The sequence below is a fragment of the Mustela erminea genome, chromosome 10, assembly GCF_009829155.1.
Source record: "Mustela erminea isolate mMusErm1 chromosome 10, mMusErm1.Pri, whole genome shotgun sequence".
In the NCBI taxonomy this organism is placed as follows: domain Eukaryota; kingdom Metazoa; phylum Chordata; class Mammalia; order Carnivora; family Mustelidae; genus Mustela; species Mustela erminea.
Genome location: NC_045623.1, coordinates 37790356 through 37810595, shown reverse-complemented (window position 1 = coordinate 37810595; position 20240 = coordinate 37790356). Strand labels below are relative to the sequence as shown.

At 34.6% G+C, this 20240-nt stretch overlaps 1 protein-coding gene across 7 annotated transcripts in view; it reads right to left on the bottom strand.

Annotated features, from left to right (window-relative positions):
* The window catches only part of COL24A1 (collagen type XXIV alpha 1 chain), a 412730-nt gene that overhangs the window by 63650 nt on the left and 328840 nt on the right, over positions 1-20240 (bottom strand). For all 7 annotated transcript variants that reach the window (XM_032302395.1, XM_032302400.1, XM_032302399.1 and 4 more), the window contains 5 exons: positions 19844-19897; positions 15537-15590; positions 15372-15425; positions 9613-9666; positions 8374-8481 (listed from right to left, as the gene is read on the bottom strand). In XM_032302395.1, coding sequence (XP_032158286.1) covers positions 8374-8481; positions 9613-9666; positions 15372-15425; positions 15537-15590; positions 19844-19897 — 324 coding nt within the window. The remainder of the gene's footprint in view (positions 1-8373; positions 8482-9612; positions 9667-15371; positions 15426-15536; positions 15591-19843; positions 19898-20240) is intronic.

The window sequence follows — 20240 nt, the reverse complement described above, 5'->3', positions numbered from 1 at the left end:
ACATTATTTCTTTCCTTTAACCTTTCAGGTCTAAGGGCAGTAAACACTTCCTACTGCTGACAGTCTCTGGATTCTCCCAACATCCCTTATTGACTGCCCCATCAACATTTTTGTAAATATTCTCTTCAATATTCAGAAGTAGAGTATTTCGTCTACTTTTTAACATGACCAATTAAGTACATTTGTATACGCCGATGACTGTCACGTTTATATCTGACCTCCTCTCTGAGTTTTCTGTCAGAATATTTAACTGCCTACTTAATATCTCTATCTGGATCTTATAACCTTGCCTATAAAATTTGGGTCTCTTTCAGTGTTTGCTTTTTTTAGTGATGGGTACTACGATGCATTGAGTTAGAAACTCGCGCAAGTTAGAAATCTGGAAGTTATCCTTGACATCCTTCTCTTTGCCTTACCTCCCATTATCAAATATCAAAGCTACCTCCTAAATACTACTAAATCCACCCACTTCTTTCCATTTCCACTCCACTAATCTAGTCCAAACCATGGACATGTGTAGCCTGGAATACTGCAATACATAGTCTAATAGTCTCCTGCATCTCTCTTGCGCCTTTCATTTTCTATAATGAAACCAAAGGGAGTCCCCTAAAAATGTAAAATTGGATAAAGTTCCTCAATAGGGTCCTACTGTCTTCAGCTAATATTCAATATCCTTAATATGTCCTTCAACACGCATGATGATGTGGTTCCTGTAGACCTGAATGGTATTTAGCTTATTGGCTACATCTTGCTCATTGAACTTTATTACTCTTTTTTTGGTTCTTCAAACATACTAGGCTCTTCCTAGCTTCTTATATACAGCTGTTTCTGCATAAAATGTTCCTTTCTGGCTTTCTTCACCCACAATAATCATTCCTAATTTATTAACTCCTACTTATTGTTCAGTGTTACTTCTCCTTCCCTACCCCCTCATATCAAGCCACTTTACTGAGTGTAATTAACATAAGGTAAATTGCAAAATACATAATTTGATAAGTCAGCATAAGGGATTTCACATGTTTGTGTAATCACACAATCATCACAATCAGAATACTATATCATCATCACAATCAAGATCATCACAATCATCACAATCAAGATAATATATCTGCTCCCTCCCTCCAAAAGTCTTACCCTTTCCCTTTGTAAGCCCTTATTCTCATACCTCTCTATATGCACTCCATCCAGGATATTCCTGATTTGCTTTCTGTCACTACAGATTAGTTTGCAATTTCTAGAATTTTATATAAGTAGAATCATACAGTATGGGCTTGTTTTGGTCTTATTATTTTTTTTCAAGTAGTCTCTACATCCAGCATGGAGCCCAGTGTGGGGCTTGAACTCATGACCCTCAGATCAAGACCTGAGCTGGGACTGAGTTGGGTGCTCAACCTACTGAGCTAGCCAGGCACTCCTGTCTGGTTTTTTCCCCTCAGCTTATTTGAGATCCACTCATGTTGTAGCATTTATCAACAGCTTATTCTTTTTATTGCAAACTAATACTTCTTTGTACATATGGAGCATGTTTTTTCAGGCAGTCATTTTTTAACGAAGATTTGGGGTGTTTCTGTTTTGGAGCTTTTAGAAAGATAAATGCTATAAATATTCATGTGCAAGTTTTTGTGTGGACATATGTTTTCATTTCTCTTGGATAAGAGTAGAAAGGCTGGGTCCTATGATAGGTATATGTTTAATGTTTTAAGATACTGTCCATGACAAAATTGACATCCTAATAGTATGAAGTGTTCTGACCCGTGAACATAGTATATATACTACTTATTTAGGTCTACTTTGATTTTTGTCAGAAATGCTTTATAGTTTTTAGCATATAGGTATGCACTTTTTTGGGGTCAAATTATCCCATTTTGGCACTATTGAAAGTACTGTATTTTAAATGTCACTTTTTGAATGTTCATTGTTAGTATATAAAAATACAATTCAAATTTTTATATTGATCTTACATCCTGCAACTTTGCTAAATTTACTTAAATTATTTTGGAGATTCTTGAAGATTTTCTACATAGATGATCATGTTGTCTGTGAATAAATACAGTTTTATTTCTTCCATTTCAATCTGGGGGTTTTTATTTTTTTATTACCCTGACTAGAACTTTATTGCATTGATTAGAATCTCTAGTACAGTGCTGAATGTGTCATTTAAATATAAGAAGGTAATACAGATATCTTTACACAAATGAGGCCTCAGAAGGTTTGTCTTACAAATACCCACACTGGAAATACTTTTTAGGGGAAATATAATAATATATTAATAGTAATATATTATTATAATATATTAATATTAGATATAATATTAATAATAATAGAAATAATAATAGAAACAAATTCAGGAGATTCTATAGAAATTATTCAAAGTAATAGTGATCAAATAGTTTAATTAAGTTTATTCCTCAAAAAGAAAAGCAATGGAAATAAAAAGAAAGAGTAAATGCATAAAAACTAAAAGTCAGGGGCACCTGGATGGCACAGTCAGTTAAGCATCTGACTTGGTTTTCGCTCAGGGTTGTGAGATTGAGCACCTCTGTGCTCAATGCAGAATCAGCTTGAGACTCTCTCTTCCTCTCTTTCTACCCCTCCTCTGGTGCTCACGCACACACTGTCTCTCTAATAAATAAATCTTTAAAAAGAAAAACCTAAAAGTCAAAATTCAAGGCAATATCAAAAAATGATAAAAGCAAAGAGTAATTTATAGAAACAAAAGGAAATGCGAGCTCACACAAGAACTTATTTTGTTAGAGAGAAGATACAGATAGTGATATATTTAACAATCAATAAAGTTAAATACATACACATTTGGTTTTAAGTTCAGTGAAACTGCTACAAAAACATCCACCAAAAAAGAAAGGGCGACTTTTTAACAATTCTAAACAATGTCAGTGATAAAACAGTTCTCCTTATTAGTGCTGCTATTATCATCCTTATTTAGTTGGGTTTGGCTAATGGGACATCCTTGCAGGAGCCTGGGGGTCAGGAGAAGACTGAAATCTACAGCAGATTCAGGATCCCATGTAAGCTACCTTGTTATTTGAACCTTATGATTGAGCAATGATAATATCTAATAAGGATTATATTTGTATATATGTTATAAAATTATTAGTGTATCCAGTGGGAATCAAGAAAGAAAAAAAAAGAAGAAAACAAAAACAAAAAAGACAGTACTAGAAAAGGAAATACAGAATCAAGATGGCAAATATTCTTAGTGGAGAAAGTTTTAGATGCATCCTTTAAGATCTACAGCACAAGGATGTTTACTATTGCTGTACTGTTCAACATAGCATTGAAGGTCCCTGCCAACATATGTGGAAGGAAAAAGAAGTAAGTGTAAGGAAAGAAATCAATCTGCCATTATTTGAAAATGACATTATCTACCTCAAAAACCCAATAGAATCACAAAAGGAAATTACTAGAAATTTTCTAAAAATCTAATTGTATAGAATATATCCTGAATCAGTAACATTTAAACTAGTAATAACTGGGGGTGCCTGTGTGGGACAGGCAGTTAAGCATCTGATTCTTTGTCTTGGCTCAGTTGTGATCCCAGGGTGATGAGACTGAGCCCTATCACAGGCTCCATGCTCAGCGCAGAGTGTGATTGGATTCTCTCTCCCTCCCTCTACCCCTCCACGCCACTCTCTCTCTCTACCTCTCTCTAAAATAGATAAATACATCTTAAAAGAATAATTGTATAAATAAAAGAATAAAATAAAATAGTAACAGCTAACTAGAAAGTAAAGTAATACACAAGGCCTTTATTAAGAGACAATATTGCATATTGATAAAAGCAAAGAGATAGGCTGCTTTTGTGGCTATGAGACAATGAAAGTGACAATCTCTCAGTACCTCAGTATGTGTGTAGGTATGTATTTTTTTAAAAATTGAGGTATAATTGACCTCAGTTTCTTCATGTATAAAATAAGGATCATAATTGTATACATCTCCTAAGATTATAACGATTGAGTCAATATAGTCCCACACTTATCATGGTGCCGGGCACATAATTAGCATTATAAAAATTTTGCCATTATTATTTTGGAGCTCTTCTATTAGAGCACAATAAAGATGATAACAATAAATATTTCATCTCCTTTATTGGATAACTATAAAGATATGAATTTTTTCCCAATATATCTATAAACTCAAGGCAAACCTAATGACAGTTCAAGTTTATGTTAGGTTTTTAGAGAGACTCAACAAATCTAATCCCAAATGTGCATGTGGCAGAAGTATAAAGAAGGGGGACTTGCTCTCTTAAATATAAAGACACATTACAAAGCTATAGAATAAGAACAGTGTGATAATCCAAACAGACCAGACAACGGCCAACTTTTTCTGTAAAAGAGCCAGAGAATAAACATTTTAGATTTTGCGAGGCTATTGGTCTTCTTTGCTACTACTCAACTGTGCTTTGTAGTGCAAAAGCAGCTATATGTAAACAAATGACTGTGGTTGTATGCCAACAAAATTAATTTACGGGTACTGAAATTTAAGTTTCATGTATTTTCATGTGTGACAAAACCTTCTTCTTTTTACTTTTTTCTACCATTAAAAATTTAAAAACTGGCTTAGCTCATGGGCCATACAAATATAGATCCATTTGGTTCATCAGGTATAGGTTTCTGATAACCAAGAGTGGACCGCTGATATAGACCATGTATAAATGAGAACGTAAATAGAATTGGTTGGATGTTTTCTGTTTGTTTTTGAGATTGAGTGTCTGCCCTTCTCCACCCCCACCCCCCAAGCTGTAGCAGATTCCTTTACCCTCTAGCAGTTGGTTAGTGATATAAGAAGGCGATGTAGATGGGAGAGAGCCCACTCCTAGTGCAAGCAGAAAGGGAATATATTGTCATTAGTGAATTTTTAAAACAGCAATCACACTTTTTTCATCATTGTGTACTGGCAATTCTAAACAACGTCAGTGATAAAACAGTCTTCCCCATTAGTGTTGCTATTATCACCCTTCTTTAGTTGGGTTTGGCTAATCCAAACCTAGGATATTTTGGACATCCTGGCAGGGGACTGGGTCAGGAAAAGACTGAAGTTTATGGCAGATTCAGGATGCTATGTAAGCCACCTTGTTATTTGCACATTATGGGTGAACAACGATAGTAACCAATAATAACAGAGGAATCTGTGGCTGCTAGAGATGCTGTATGGACCCTCTGGTAAGCCCCTGTAACAGAATCACAGCTTTTATCCATAAGGTTTTGAAGATAAGCCATGCCTTTCTTTGTCATGTGTAATTTCCCATCTAGAATGCAGTTCTACACTTGCTCTGGTTAAAACTGAAAAACCAACCTTAAGACATTAAATGAGTATGTGTCCTGAATTACCCACTATGAACAAGGGGATATTTGATCAACGGAATCATAAAATTGGATGTGCAGCAGCAGCATTCGCCTCCTAAATGAAAAGGGGATATATTACGACTGGGTACTACCAGGTCGAGAGAGAGCAAACAAAATATGTAAGCAGCCAACTAAGATTTCCATGATACCTGCTCAACTGCTTTACCTCTGTTCCTTCAGCCTAGAGAAGGGCCTTTACCAGTATGGTGGAAGGAAAGATCAGATCTGATATGTAGATAGATCAGCATTGAATGTCACCACCCTCTAGAAGTGAATGGCTGCTACATTAAAGCCTGAAAGATATCAGTAAAGGGAAATCCTCCCGGTGGGCAAAATTTGGGGCAAGCCACATATATGGGCAATCCCTAGATCCATGTCTGGTTATTTGCAACCAAACAGCCCTGGTTGATACTCTAGAATCCTAACTGCCTTTTGGAATAGCCCTGAGTGTGCAAATAGCCTCAAAATCTGGCTTTCAGTGCCCTACATTCCTGTCTGTTCCATGTAGAATCAGTGACTTGACATCATGCATAATCCTTCATCCGTACAGCCAATAAAAACAGCATGGTAGATTCTAGCAATAAGGCTTAGAGTGGCCTCAAATGAAATCAGTATCTTATTTATGCTGATTATTTCCTGTATTGGCCTTCTCTTAGTCATTACCTTATGGTCCTTTAAGCATGATATCACTATTGAAGAAGAGTGTAGAGTTGTTAGAAAATGTCTATTTTTTTGGCTAGAATCTAGCAGCAGGTAACAATTACTTGCCACATTGCTGTTTTCATGCCTAGAAAACAATTCTTATTTTAGAAATCTAAGTCAATGTTTTCATTCTATGGAATTTTCAGTCCTTTCTGGGAAAATTCAGGTGTCACATAATTGCCAGAAAAAAAGTTGTTTGTCACATAAACCATTAAGTAAACAGATATAAAACATAATTGATAACTTTGACCTGTCATTAATGTCTGATGATTACCTAATATACTGAATTATCTGAAATTCTTATTAAACACATCCTGGTGTCTATTATCCATATCAGGAATGAGTATCTGAATTAATAGTATTAGCCAGATAAGAAATGATTCCCTCTTCCCAGTAATTAAATAAATCTCTTTCCTATTAGTAGTATTTACAACTCATTTTTTATACCATCCATCCACATATGCACCACCTCCATGATCAAACTTGTGTTCAGCAGCAAGAAATATGATATGTTTTGAAATCTGGTTTTCTTTGTTTTCAACCTTCAAAATCTTACCTAAAGTAGTAAGGTAAGATTTACTGTAACATTTCCCAGTAAAACTTAATCCACAAAAAGACTCTCAGGCCAATTCAATATGCTCTATTGTTTAAAAAATCCCCAAACTCATTTTTAAAAAAATATTTTATTTATTCGTTTGACAGAGAGAGAGTGAAAGCACGAGTGGAAGAACGCAGGCAGAGGGAGAGGGAGAAGCCGGCTCCCCGCAGAGGAGAGGGTCCCCACAGGGCTGGATCCCAGGACCTATGGCAGATGCTTAACCGACTGAGCCACTCAGGAGCCCTCGCCCCCACAACCTCATTTTAAGACTAGTATATGGTAAGTCTGGAGAGCAGCATGAGAATGAGGGTCCAGGGCATAAACGCCCTTAAAGACTGAGATCTCAAATGAAAGAAAATTCTCTTTCAACCAGACTGTTGTTAATGGCAGACAGAAGTCTATAAAATATCTATTTTAATTAAAGACATCAGATTGCTATCAAAGTTTTCTAGGTCTTAACCTGTTGCTCTGATGTTCTGACATATTGCCTCCCAAACAAATAGAAACCATGTTTAAACTCCTTTTCAGATAGAATCTGAAAATTCTTTTTCACCTTTTCAAATGGAATCTGGCTGTATTACTTCTGAAATAATGAAACTGGCTAGCTCATAGTTTCTTAATTTAATTAATTAACTAAGTAATTAACTATTTTAAAGGGAGACGTGTCATCATAGTGAAAGAAGAATATTAGTTTGGGTTTGGGCTTAGGTTTAGTATCATGCTACATTTAAATAAACAAGTAGGATTGATTTAGTATTTAACAGAAGAAAAACAGGTCCATAGAAAACCACATCCAAATAGCAGAAATGTAAGAGTAAATATTACAGGGTTCTTGAAAGTACATGGTTTATTATTCTAATATTTCAAGTGAAAACACCAAGTTAGATTAAAAAAAAATCTGGATTATGAGGACAATAGGGAAGGAAAGAGGAGAAATGGCTAAATGAAGACAAAATGTGACTTTTAAATTTCTGATCAAATAAATTAGATAAAGATTTGCATTAAAATCAGGGAGAAGCTATATTATTGCATCACCACTTGATAAACACAGAAAATAGTCACACAATTTTTATAAAATACGGAGGCTGTAAGTAAAGGGAAAATGAATTTTGGCAGAATTTCCACTGAGTTACTGCTAACCCTTAAATGTGCCAAAGGTGGCTCAAGATATTTGATGAACCCAAGACACAGCCACGCTGTGTAGTCGTTAAAATTTTGCTTCATTTTGGTTCTTATTTACAAGCTTTTATATGCGCAAAAATGTCATGTTTTATTTATTTATTTATTTAATTCATTTGACATAAAGAGAGATCACAAGTAGGCAAAGAGGCAGGCAGAGAGAGACATGGGGAAGCAGGCTCCCTGCTGAGCAAAGAGCCCAATGCGGGACTTGATCCCAGGACCCTGAGATCATGACCTGAGCCGAAGGCAGAGGCTTAATCCACAGAGCCACCCAGGCGCCCTCCTGTATTATTGATAATAAGAGTCGTTGGATATAAAATATCCAAGAGAATATACTCACACATTCCTTGAAGATCATAAACACAATTCTAAAACAACTTTGTCGTTGGCTACAATAAGCTTTGTTGTTGGCCAGTGGTTGGCTAATCTGAACCAATATCAAAACTAAGAAAGCCAAAATATATATGGTCTACCCAAGAGATGTGTATAAATAAGGAAAAGTAAAAAGAGATTCATTCTACTCACAGGAAGTCCCTGTTTTCCTGGTAGCCCAACTTTTCCAGAGTTTCCTGAAATGCCATCAGCTCCATGGTATCCTTGCATGCCTTTTGGCCCAGGTAGGCCAGGAAGACCCTTGGTAATCAAAAATTACATGGATTATAGAGAGATGCTATGCAAATGTTTAAGTGATAAATACCTTTATATTTGGGAGAGGGATGTTTACATTTTTAATACCCTGCCCTAGGATAAATTTTCCTGTTTCCTGAATTCCCTTTTGTATTCAACAGACCAGCTACCTGTCTTTAAATCCCTAAAGAGAAATGCTAAGTTTATGAAAAATTACTGTATAAGGTTTTCAGTTTCAGTGTAATTCTCCCATATTTTTCATTGTCCTGGCCTCTGCTCTCTCCAGCTATGGAGAAAAGTAAGCTATATGCACCTGTCAATTTATGATACAACAGTATTTTACCATCTGCAAAACCTCATGTCCTGTTACTTTCTCAAGAAGTGTATGTATTATGGTTCTTTTTGTTGCCACTCTGAACTACATAATTATATGACTGCATAAAGGTCTGAACATTTTGTTTCTACTCTTGGGCAAGTGGATTTTATCTGTATGAATCTCTGATGTGTATGTGTTTTTAATTTATGTTCATTTTCTTTTCTTTTTTTTGAACCAACAGAGGCCACCCAAAGTAGGCATCCAGCCCTTGGCTATGGAAGACCAGCAGGAAGTAAGATTTGCTAATAAGCCAGTCAACACATAATTCGGTTGGCCAGAGGAAACTGATGGCTAAGGTAAAATTAATCTTTGTTCTGTGATGAAATGATTTGAAATATTTTCTTCTAAGACTTTCTGTTCTGTTTGCCAGGAAACTGAAAGGATATGTCCTTCAAGTACAATCCAGCTCATGCTTTTTATTCATGCTTGAGGATCTCTGACCTTTGTCACTAATCATTTAGTCATATTTCAAGTTCCCTGTTTTCAGTTATGATCAGAGAGCAGGATGAGTCCACAGAGAGAGCTCCATAACACCGGAAAATAGCATCCTTCAACTGCAGAGACTTATACTTAAATAGCAAGCCTGGTTTTGAGCTAACGGTCATATTTTGTTCCCTCTGTGTTCCAGCTTGGGCTTAAATTTTTTTTTGAAGACAAGCTGATTTATCCAACACTTGTCATAATTGGCCCCAAACTTTTCTGCTTGCTGAAGCTGCCAATTCTATTTAGAAAAACAAAGATGAAAAGGGCCTGCTACTTACAGGAATCCCAGGTTTCCCAGAAGGACCAGGTGCGCCTTTTTTCCCCCTAGGACCCTAAAAATGTGAAACACAATTGTCAGTTAATTTTAATAAACTTCTCTAAGCTGAAGGCATAGAAAAGAACCCGGAGCCTGGGATTCTGCAGCCAGTGCTGCCAGAGGCTAGCTATACATCACTGAGATTGCCTGGGAGCCATTTTCTTTATCTGAAAACAAGATAATTTGACCAGATAATCTATGAATTTCCACCTAGCTCCAAATCCTAGGATTTAAGAATTTAAATCTTGGCTCTAAAAGGGAACTGAATATTATCAGATAAATGTTCATGTTTTCAGATAGGGCCTTTGTCTTCCCGTTGAATGTGGCTAAGTGGTTTACTAATTTCATAAACATTGACTATTTTGTATGTGCTGGGGATGCAAAGGTAAAGTTACTGATCCCAAGACACTTAAAATGTCATAAGAGACATGAACCAATAGCCTAAAATGTGCTTATCTGGAAGCAGAGAGAAGAACATACTTGTGAATCAAAGAAAAGATATTTATTTCCCACGGAACTCTTTGTTTTTCCATGTGTGAGATGTTTTAAATCATAATTGATTCAGCAGTAACTGGTCTGCCAGGATAGTTAGGAACTTTGCCCTTTGAGAATCATGCCGTTATTCTGATGATATCCTAAAATTATTTTAAAAAGAAAAATGTGGAAAAGAGTGACCTAGTTCACAAATAAGAAAAAGAAGCATATTGTCATTACCAGACACATTTCTCAGAAGTCACTGAAAGTTCTCACAAACAGAACAATTCCACCAAAATGGGATATTAAGTTATTCAAATTTGAAGGTAAATCATGCCAAAGATTCAAGTTGACAACAATAACAAAGTAAATAATTTTATAACATATTACATCCTCTGAAAATGATCTTAACATTTCAAGAAGAAATAGTACATGCAGTCATAGGAAAAAAAGGACATTTTCTATAAGAAATAAAAATCCAACTTTGTACGAATTTGATAATGGGGAGATATATATAATAAGAGTTCTACTTCCAGCTTGGAAAACTAATTTATTTGCATTAAAAATTCACTAATATGAAGTCCTTCTAAGGGTAAGGAAACCAGGAAAAGAAACAGAAGATGATCTGACTTAGCTGAAGAAGATGCAATTCCTAGAATTATTTGATCTCTAAAATATAATATATCTTTTAGAACAAAATAAGGAAGTAAAATAAATAAGATTTTAAATATTGAAAAAATTGTTATTTCAGTTATCTGTAATAGCACACATTAAATATTATATGAACTGTGATAATATTCAGATATATTAACAAGAGTGTTTTTTCCTTTACAGTATTTGTTTTTAGGCAAAGTGATAGATCTGTTCTGGATTTTAGGTTTTCAAAATAGACTATTCCTTAGTTTATGAATTTCAAAATAGTCCTCTGTAACTCATGGCCGAGTAACACTTTGAGGATATAATATTTTGGGAAGAATATATTTTTAAAAGCAAAAGCCTGATTTTTAAATATTTAAAGTCTATATTTGATTATCAAAAACCAAGTTGACAAAGAATGCAAGTCATACATTCTGCCATAAAGAACAGACTTAGAATTATAATAGTGTAAGAGAAAATTTTTCCTATTTAAGGGGATATAAAGATCTTCAAATTGGAGAAATGTAGGAAGAGAAGTAGAGAAGCAAGATTGTTTGGCTCTGACGGGAGTCTCTGAGATGGGCCCTTCACACCTCACTCTGTCCTCATGTCCTGGGGTGTGTATAAGGAATGATACCCTCAGAGAAGTGTGGGGATTTGAGCATGGAGACAATGGCTAGGGAGGATAAAGTCTTCATTCTGAAGTCCACATAAACTGCACTGATTGTCAGCAATAGAGTAGAAATTTCTGCATGAGATGTGTAGGCCAGTGGGCTTGAGAAAGTCTGAGTTCCCCAAGCACCTAGCATGGTATAGGAATTAGCAGAATGTATTTCCACAGGGCCAAGAATAGAGCATATAGCCGTTAAGGGCCTATGTAAGGAGACTTTGTACCTTTTCTATACTCAGAAAATAGCTATACATGTCAGCATGGGTTGAAGAGCTTCTTCTGCAAGGAAGGGTCAAGGTAGATGTCAGCATGGTGGGATGATGGCAACTGGGGACCTACATGGATGATGAGCATTTCAGTGTATACTAGGGTGGACAGAGGACTAAAGACCACACTCACCTTCCATTCCTCTTCCCCACCACTGCTACTCAGCATGTAACTATAAACTTGACAAGGGAGTGAACAGGGAAAACTCTAAATCAAATGTAGGATATTTGTGTGGCTAGAGTTAAAGGCACTCATTGATTAGATTTCCACCAATTAGGTTTCCTTTTTTTTTTTTTTTTTTTTTTTTTTTTTTGTCTCCAACCCATTAGGTTTCTACCACCAGGCAGGCTGGGCACTCAGGACAGATGTTAAGTTCTATTATAAAGAACACAAAAAACAAAGTTATATTTTTAGTATACCTGATTTTATGTCTTATGGTTCAGACATACTGCACATATAAGTAAGGGTTTTACTTCAAATGTTTGTGTAACAAAATAAAAACAAAGAGATTCACATATCATCACAGACTGATTACATTTTTGGATCATGATTATGTTAGGGATTATTTCAGAGAAGTTAAATGTTGTGTACTGAAATCTACATGTATGGGTCTATTATCCTGAAAATCAGAATGTTTTTCAGACTTGAATGGGCAACAGGAAGCAGCTCCCTATAGAATAACATGAAAGGGAAAGTATGACTATAAAAATTATTTTGAAACTATATTTTGCTACTTGTAATAGGACACTTGAGGCAAAATCTGTCTATTCAAGACAAAAAGTATTTAGCAAACAAAACTATAGTCTGCTGTTTTGAGATGTTCAATTCAGGAAAGAGTTCTTTATTACAATTATTATGATCATACTCAAAGGAAGTAAGCCAGCTAGAAAAAACCTAGTCTTACAATTGAGATTTTAAATGCATAAAGATCAACAAAGTGGTGAAAAAATAATGATACTGTTATGATGAAAATAAATAAATGAAAAAAAAGCATAGAACAATGATTTTTTTTTAAAAATGTGCATAAAAAAATCTCAAAGTGGAATTATTGACTTATAAATAAATTAAGAGCCAAACATTACTAAACATTAATCTTATACAGAGCAGGTCTATTTCAATAGGAAATTATAGTTTTGGGCCAAAGACAAAGAAAATATTTTGTCATATAAGGTGCTGGTACATGACTGAGTTGCTATCTTACAAAGGAAAAAAAGTCACTCTTTAACCAATACCCAGAATTCAAACAGTATTCTAATAATACTTTTAAACTTAACTTATTCATATTACTTTATTTAAATATTAAGTACCCCATAAGTGAACAAATAGACTTTTCTGTTCTCATAATAGGAAAGGAAAATAAATTTACATGTATTCTTTAGAGTAAGCATAAAATTGTGCTTTCTTTTTGTTTGGCTAGTTTTGAAAAACAGAATGGCCCATTTAAAATTAGATCCACTTAAAACAGCTTTCCTTTCATGGAGATTGTACCAGTTTATAGGCTCCTAGAGAAGGTAGTCTAATTCTTTGGATAAAAGACATTTTAAAATGTGTCATTATAGTACAACCCTTGTTTGTTTTTTATTTAAGTGAAACTGAAAAACAGTTACCTTGATACATTGTTAGTTCTAACTTTGTTAGAGAGGATAGGTTTACAATCAATACACACAGATTTAGAGTTTGACAATAATTACTCTTTCTCTCTTCTTTTTTTTCTTAACCAAGAAATTTCAATTCACTGAATCTGGAATTTTGTTTTGGAAGAAAAATAAGATTTTGGCTTGAGTCTTAGTCTTTGAAAGCCATTATAGGACAGTTCACTATATTTGAATTTAAAAAGTCTTTGAAAATGTAGTGGTTGTGCAATTGGCTTTGGCTTGCTCCTTTTCTTTATAGTTGCCCACTGTCTCATGCATGAGAGTCCAATGAATAAGTTAGTTGGTTAAGATTAATCATATTTTCCTTAACTTATAAAAGATTTCAAAGTAATAGAAGGCTTTTGTATAACACTGGGAGTCAGGAAATTTCTAGCTTTGGTTCTGTTAACTAATTCTGCGATCTTAGGTAACTCAATCTCTCTGAGACTTAAATTTCTTCATCTGAAAAAGAGAGGGTGGTTCAGATGATTTTAAAGGGCCATTTGCAACCCTAAAAAACAAATTTGAAGCTTTGCAAAAACAAGATGACAACAATTGGACAAAATCCACCTGGCTGCTGAAGGTGTCCCTAGTGAGTAATACAGGGTCAATGATTATTCTTGTAGCAATTATAACTACTTTAAATTCTAAGAGGGTTTTTAATGTAACTTGAACTGTATGGCAGCATTGCCCAAAGCAGGGTAGAACTAATTCCCTTGAATTATACAGAATTTAAAGTGTTTCCTCAGCATTTTTTGGCTCTAATACCAAGGGAGATCTGACCATGTCAGCTGGAAATGTAGTTGTCTGAGAAGAATATTTGAATTGCATTGGCATAATTTTTAATAGATACTAACAAATATTTCAAAAATTTCTTCTTCCTGACATATGTCAAAAAAGAAAAAAAATATTGAGAATATGAAAGTACTAATTGTAAGAGATTAAAAATTTTAGACTCAAAGTTGGGAGAGCATTTGTACCCTTAGGCACTTAATGCAAATATAAGGAAGTCAAATGAAAGCAGTAGTAGTGTTCTAGGCTTTTTCCACTATTTTTTCCAATTTGGGTATTAAAAATTCCAATTAAATGGGACAATCACCTTCTCTCTCCGCATTTTTTCTTGTTAAGGGTTGCCTTCAATTGGATGTTTTTATTTTTTATTTATTAGTTCTTATTTATTAAGGAAGCTCACAGGAAGTCAAGACTGGAATATAGTCAAGACTATTCAAAATGGCTTTAGGTGAGTGAGCACCTATGTAATATCAGATTCAACCCAATTTTATTACTTATTTCCATAAGTAGGAAACACAAAGTATGGATGAAGATTTAACAAATTAGGAAAAATGTGGTCTCAAATTGATTGCTTTTTATCCATTCTCACCTGATTTATTACTAAAATACAGTATGTTTTCTCAAGAAATTAAAATCAATAGCAAGTGAAATCAGAATGCTATGAAAAACAAGGTAGCAATGAACTGATGGTACAAATTACAAAGCAAGTTATAAGGCAACAACCTTCAGTAAGGTTGAGGCAACATTTAACAGTACACAGGAAAAGACATGTCTAAATGCAATAGTTAATACATTTGTTGCTTGTTTGATAACAGATAATTGGCTTGTCATATGGAAAAAAATATTTTACACCAATTGTGAATCTGTGTCCCATAGTCAAACTATTTCTATCCTTAACCTTATTACAACTACATAGGTTTGACTGATAGGTTTTCACTTTTCAATGCTGGTTTTAAGGATTATTGATATTTTTGCTTGAAACCCCAAGGAGCGACCATTTGTTTTGGACAACTCTAGGCAATTTTCACAAAGCCAGAAAAGGCTGCTGATAAAGGGAAACTGGGATTGCAATCAAAACAGATGAAATAACCAATAATCCTGTTTTGGCACAATTATTGACCAACACTCTCATTAGGGGCCTACAGTGATCCTGGCTCTGGAAGGGTGAATGTTCATTTAAATTACAAATGTCTGTGCCTTCTCAAACCAACAATAAGTTTCAAGTTGTCTTAAATAATTTCAACTTACTTCAGATCCTCTCTCTCCTTTTAGTCCTCGTTCACCCTGGTCACCTGGCTCACCCTTTAACAGGAAACCAAATGTAAATCACATATGAAGCAGGGACAAAATGAGATATATAAACATCAATTTTTTGTCAATGCCAGAATTACAAAGAGTATTTTCAAAACATACTGGGGGCCCTTGTTGTCCAGCAGCACCTCTTGGTCCCGGTAAACCCACATGACCCTAGGAAGATATGATTATATTATTAGAGTAAATAGAGACATGTAACTTAGAGAATAGAGTAGTATCACTTAAAATGGTAGAAAAATGTTACAAAATGCAATTTAAATATAATCATTATTTTCTCTCAGAAATGTTATAGAACATAATGTCCAATAGATATTATGATAACTGAGAAAGAATGGAAAGTGTAGTTTTGTTTTACACATAGGTTAATGTAGTGGGGTGAATGAAGATTCTATGTCCTAATCCCCATAACCTGTGAATATGATCTCATTTGGAAAAAGGGTCTTTGCAGGTATCATTGAGTTAATGATCTTAAAAAGATATTATCCTGAATTGTCTATGACAAGTACCCTTAAAAGAGAGAGAGACACAAACAATAAAGGGGAGGGCCTCGTGAAGACAGAGGCAGATACTGGAGTGTCTGGGGCCACCAGGAGACCTGTCAACCACCAGAAGCCAGAAGAGGAAAGGAAGGATTCTCCTCTAGGGCCTGTGGGAGGGAGTATGGTCTGCTACTCTTCAATTTCAGGTTCCTGGTATTTGGAACTATGAGAGAATAAATTTCTATTTTTTAAACCACCCAGTTTACAGTAATTTTGGTCAGTAAATTCATACGGTAAATGACCATAGGAATAGAAAGTTTGCGAACAAATTTCTTTCTTCAACCTATTCTCACTGTGGAAGTAAACTATGGTCTCCATTTTTACAAATTAAGTTCATACCACTTCAATAGATCTATTGAATTGAAAACTGGGAGTTGTTACTGTAGCTAATACCAAGGCACATCAGGTGACTTTGATATTCAGCAACCTATCATTACCCTAGACCTCCTAAGAAGGAATGCTAACCTACACATTTCCCTTTTCAAGTGTGTAAATAGAAACTAGCAACAACCCAAGGGCATGTCAGAATTCTGCATGAATAATTCTGCATGTAATCTCTTTTATCCCCTTCCCTACTTTCCTCTTTGCTTCAGAATTCTTTCTTCCTACTCTCTGTGTATTACAGAAAGAATGCCATAGGCTCATCTCCTTTTTCTGGACTAGGAGAATTAAGGATTGTCCACATAGGCTAACAATATTTAATTTATCTTATAGAAAGATCAGTTGAAGCCTTCTTTGTTTGCATTCTTTGAGGCCAATGTTTATGGCTTTAAGATCCAATTTCCTTAAAAAAAAATACAACTTCCTGATCTAAAAAAAAAAAAAAAAAAAAAAAAAAGGAATCCTCTTTAAGAGGATGAACAGTGGCAAGAGAGAAAGGCTAGTTTGGAAAGGTTTCTATAGAACATGGACATAACTAAAGAGAATACCATTACCACACATGGCCTTACCAGTAAAACATGAGCAGAGTCAGCAATAACAGAATCAGGTCAGTCAAGAGGAAGTTTGGTACAAATAAATATAAAGATTATAGGTCATTTATAAAGCAGAACTCAGGAGAGAAGCTATTGATGAAAAGCTGGAGTTATAGAGTGCAGTGAGGCTGAGCATATGAGCAAACTGTAAAACTCAAAACCATCAATGTCCAGTTGAATTTTCTACCATTTTTGTTTATAGTTTACAAGGACTCTTTTAGGATGATCATTAAATAGCCAATTGCTTCCTTTGGTTTTGTGAAGTCTGGATATAAATCTTACTAAAAACAAATATCCTTTCTAGGAGTTTCACTATAAATCCTCTGATTCTTTCTATCATAATAAAAATTGACAAAAGCCATTTTTCTGCAGGGTTAAAAATTAAATATGCTATAGTAAATATTATAAAGTCATGTATACAAGGTTATGGGAAATGACTGACTTGCCTAATAATATTAGTAGTAGGATGAGCTAAATGGCCAAGGGGAGGTAGATGGTCAATTTTACAAGGGAAGTGATGAATCTTGAAGGATGAATGTTCCAGGCTGCAAAGTAGAAAGAAGCCATTCTGGCAGAGGAGATAGCATGGGGGAATAAATGGAGATTCATCTGACAGAACATGTTAAGAGGAGAATGGATTTGAAAGGGCTATAACTAGGGATAGGGAGTCTAGTTAAAAAGTTATTAAAGTAATTCAGGCAAAAATGAGGAAACCTAAACTAACATAGGGCAATTTTAAAATTTAATTTTAAAATTACAGAAAAGCAAATATTTAAAAATTTTACCTGAGGCTACAACAGAATCATCTAACTAAATGAAGCATATTTCCCCTATATGAATCAACCTTGTGCTTGGGAAAGCTTGGTAGGGGAGAAGTGTGGATATTTCATGGCTTTCAGATATCTAAGCAATAAAATTACTGTGGCTGTCTGGCTCAAGATGGCTTGTTTAGAATAAAAACAGCAACAAATGATGAAATGACCTCTAAAACCTAAGGACATAGGGTAGAATAAGACAGAAAGGAAGATGTAGATCAAATTAATTCATGAAATATCCACAGCTGAAAACTTCAGAACTATTTATGGAATGAGGAAGGAGAAACAGATTCCACAGTAGCCTTAGAAGAAGTTCTCTGATGAAGGATTTCTGAATAAGGTGTGACTATCCAGAGTGAGGCAGGCAGGGTTTTTCTTTTGCTCGCCACGTGAAGAGATTGTCTTCTTCTTCCAAAAGAATAGTTACCTGTTCGTTTGGCAGTAAATTTGCTGGTTTAGCTACCAAATGTTTTGTAGTTGGTAGAGGCCAAAAGAAGATATTTCAAGAACCTGATTTTCCCGAGAATGTGTCAAGTTATGCACAGCAAAAACCAAGGATGTTTAAGATGCTTCTCAAATTATTCTGGAAGCAGTGGGTTGGCTTTTCAACCCAAAGAAAACCCATTTTCAAGTAAATACACTGGATTCTTTAGATTAATAAACACTTATAGATACAAATGTTACATAAATTTGAAAGAGAATATATGTATAATGTTCTAAAAATGCTTCTCTAAAAATAGAAGAAATGCAAGATGGTCACCACAACAATTTCACAAACATTTAGAACTACCTTCAACATTTGCTTCAAAGAGAATTTTAGGAACTGAAAGTTGATTTTTCAGATTTCAAGTTTGAGAAAATCAATTTATTGATGATAATTATGTACCTACCGGCTTGTTCATTGAATCTGGCTATTTAAATCTTCATTTCAGATATGATTACTGAAATTTTATATGAGAGGTGCATATCGGCTCAAATAACCCATCACTTCATTATTAAAAATGAATGATGGTTATATACATATTATATACAATTATGTACAAAGCTCAAAACAAAACATTATAGAAGAAAGAGAGAAGTCATACTCAAATTGGAGAGCCAAGAGACCTGCACTTAACAATAATTAGCAAAATATCAGTAACAGAAGATGGTAACATATTTCTGTTGAATAATTTTTATAACTAATAAATATTATGGGACTACAGAATAGGAAAATATTCCTGTTAGAGTGAGTTGTGAAAAAAGGAGTTTGAACTAGCATATAAAAGATAGATAGGATTTATGTAAATAAAGATTGGATAATACTGTAAGTAGGCACAGAATGCTGTGAGCAAAGGAACGACATAGAAACTATAGGAGGAGAGCTAGCAGTGACTATTTTGTTCAGCTATTGACACTGTAAACAGGAAGAAAAGTGAGATGAGGCAAGAATACACAACATCTTAAACACAAATGTGCTAATAAAAAATGACACAAAATAAATTCTACACTTAGCCTAATATAATTTTGGCTGATGAAGTTGGTCTCACAAAATACTTCTAAGAATGAAAGAGGACAAGAACTGACAGAAGGCTTGAGAATATGACATTCATTCTCCCATTTGACAACTCCATTGAATTCCTGCTGTACACCAGGAACATTATGTTCTAGAAATTTGGGATATGATGAAGAAGCCAGAAAAGAGTATTATTTTCATTGATCTTACTTTTTGTTAGGGAAAAATAGGCAATGAACAAACAAACAAAACCTACACAAATGTATAAAAAAAGAGGTAAGAAAATATAGACAACATTAAATATGTTATAAAGGGAGGGCTAGAAAGGACAGTTAGAGAAGGTCTTTCAAGACGTAACACTTCAGCTGAGATATGAATGATGAGGAAAAAACAGCAATAGGAGAAGATGAAGATGATTTTAAAAAGAAGGAACAGAAAGTACAAACAGCTAGGCTTGTTCTAGGATCAAAACCACAAGATGTTACTAATAACTCAGTGATGCTTATTTTCTTTTGAAACTGAGAAAGATCACAGAGAACACTAATTAGAATTAGCAGCAGGGTGTGAAATTTGCTATATTTACCTTATAGCCCTCTCCTCCAGGCTCTCCTCTCTCTCCTTGTTCTCCAACAGGACCCTACAGAGACCACATGCAAAAATAATCAGTTTCACAGCTGGATCCAAGTATTTGTGAATGCAGATAATATAGTTAGTGCAGAATGTTTTTTTCCAAAAATATGAAACCGAATATATAATTATTTGCTTAGTTCCACTAAATAATTTCAAATGATTGAATTTCAACAATACCAAGAATATTATAAGCATGGAATTATTTAAAGAGAATCTCATAATGTTTCTGAAGTCCACTTAATATAAATTTTCAGATGGATAGGCATATTTTTTGAAATACAGTTGAGATACAATATTATATTATTTTTCAAGCATACAACACAGTGATTCAATATTTATACACATTATGA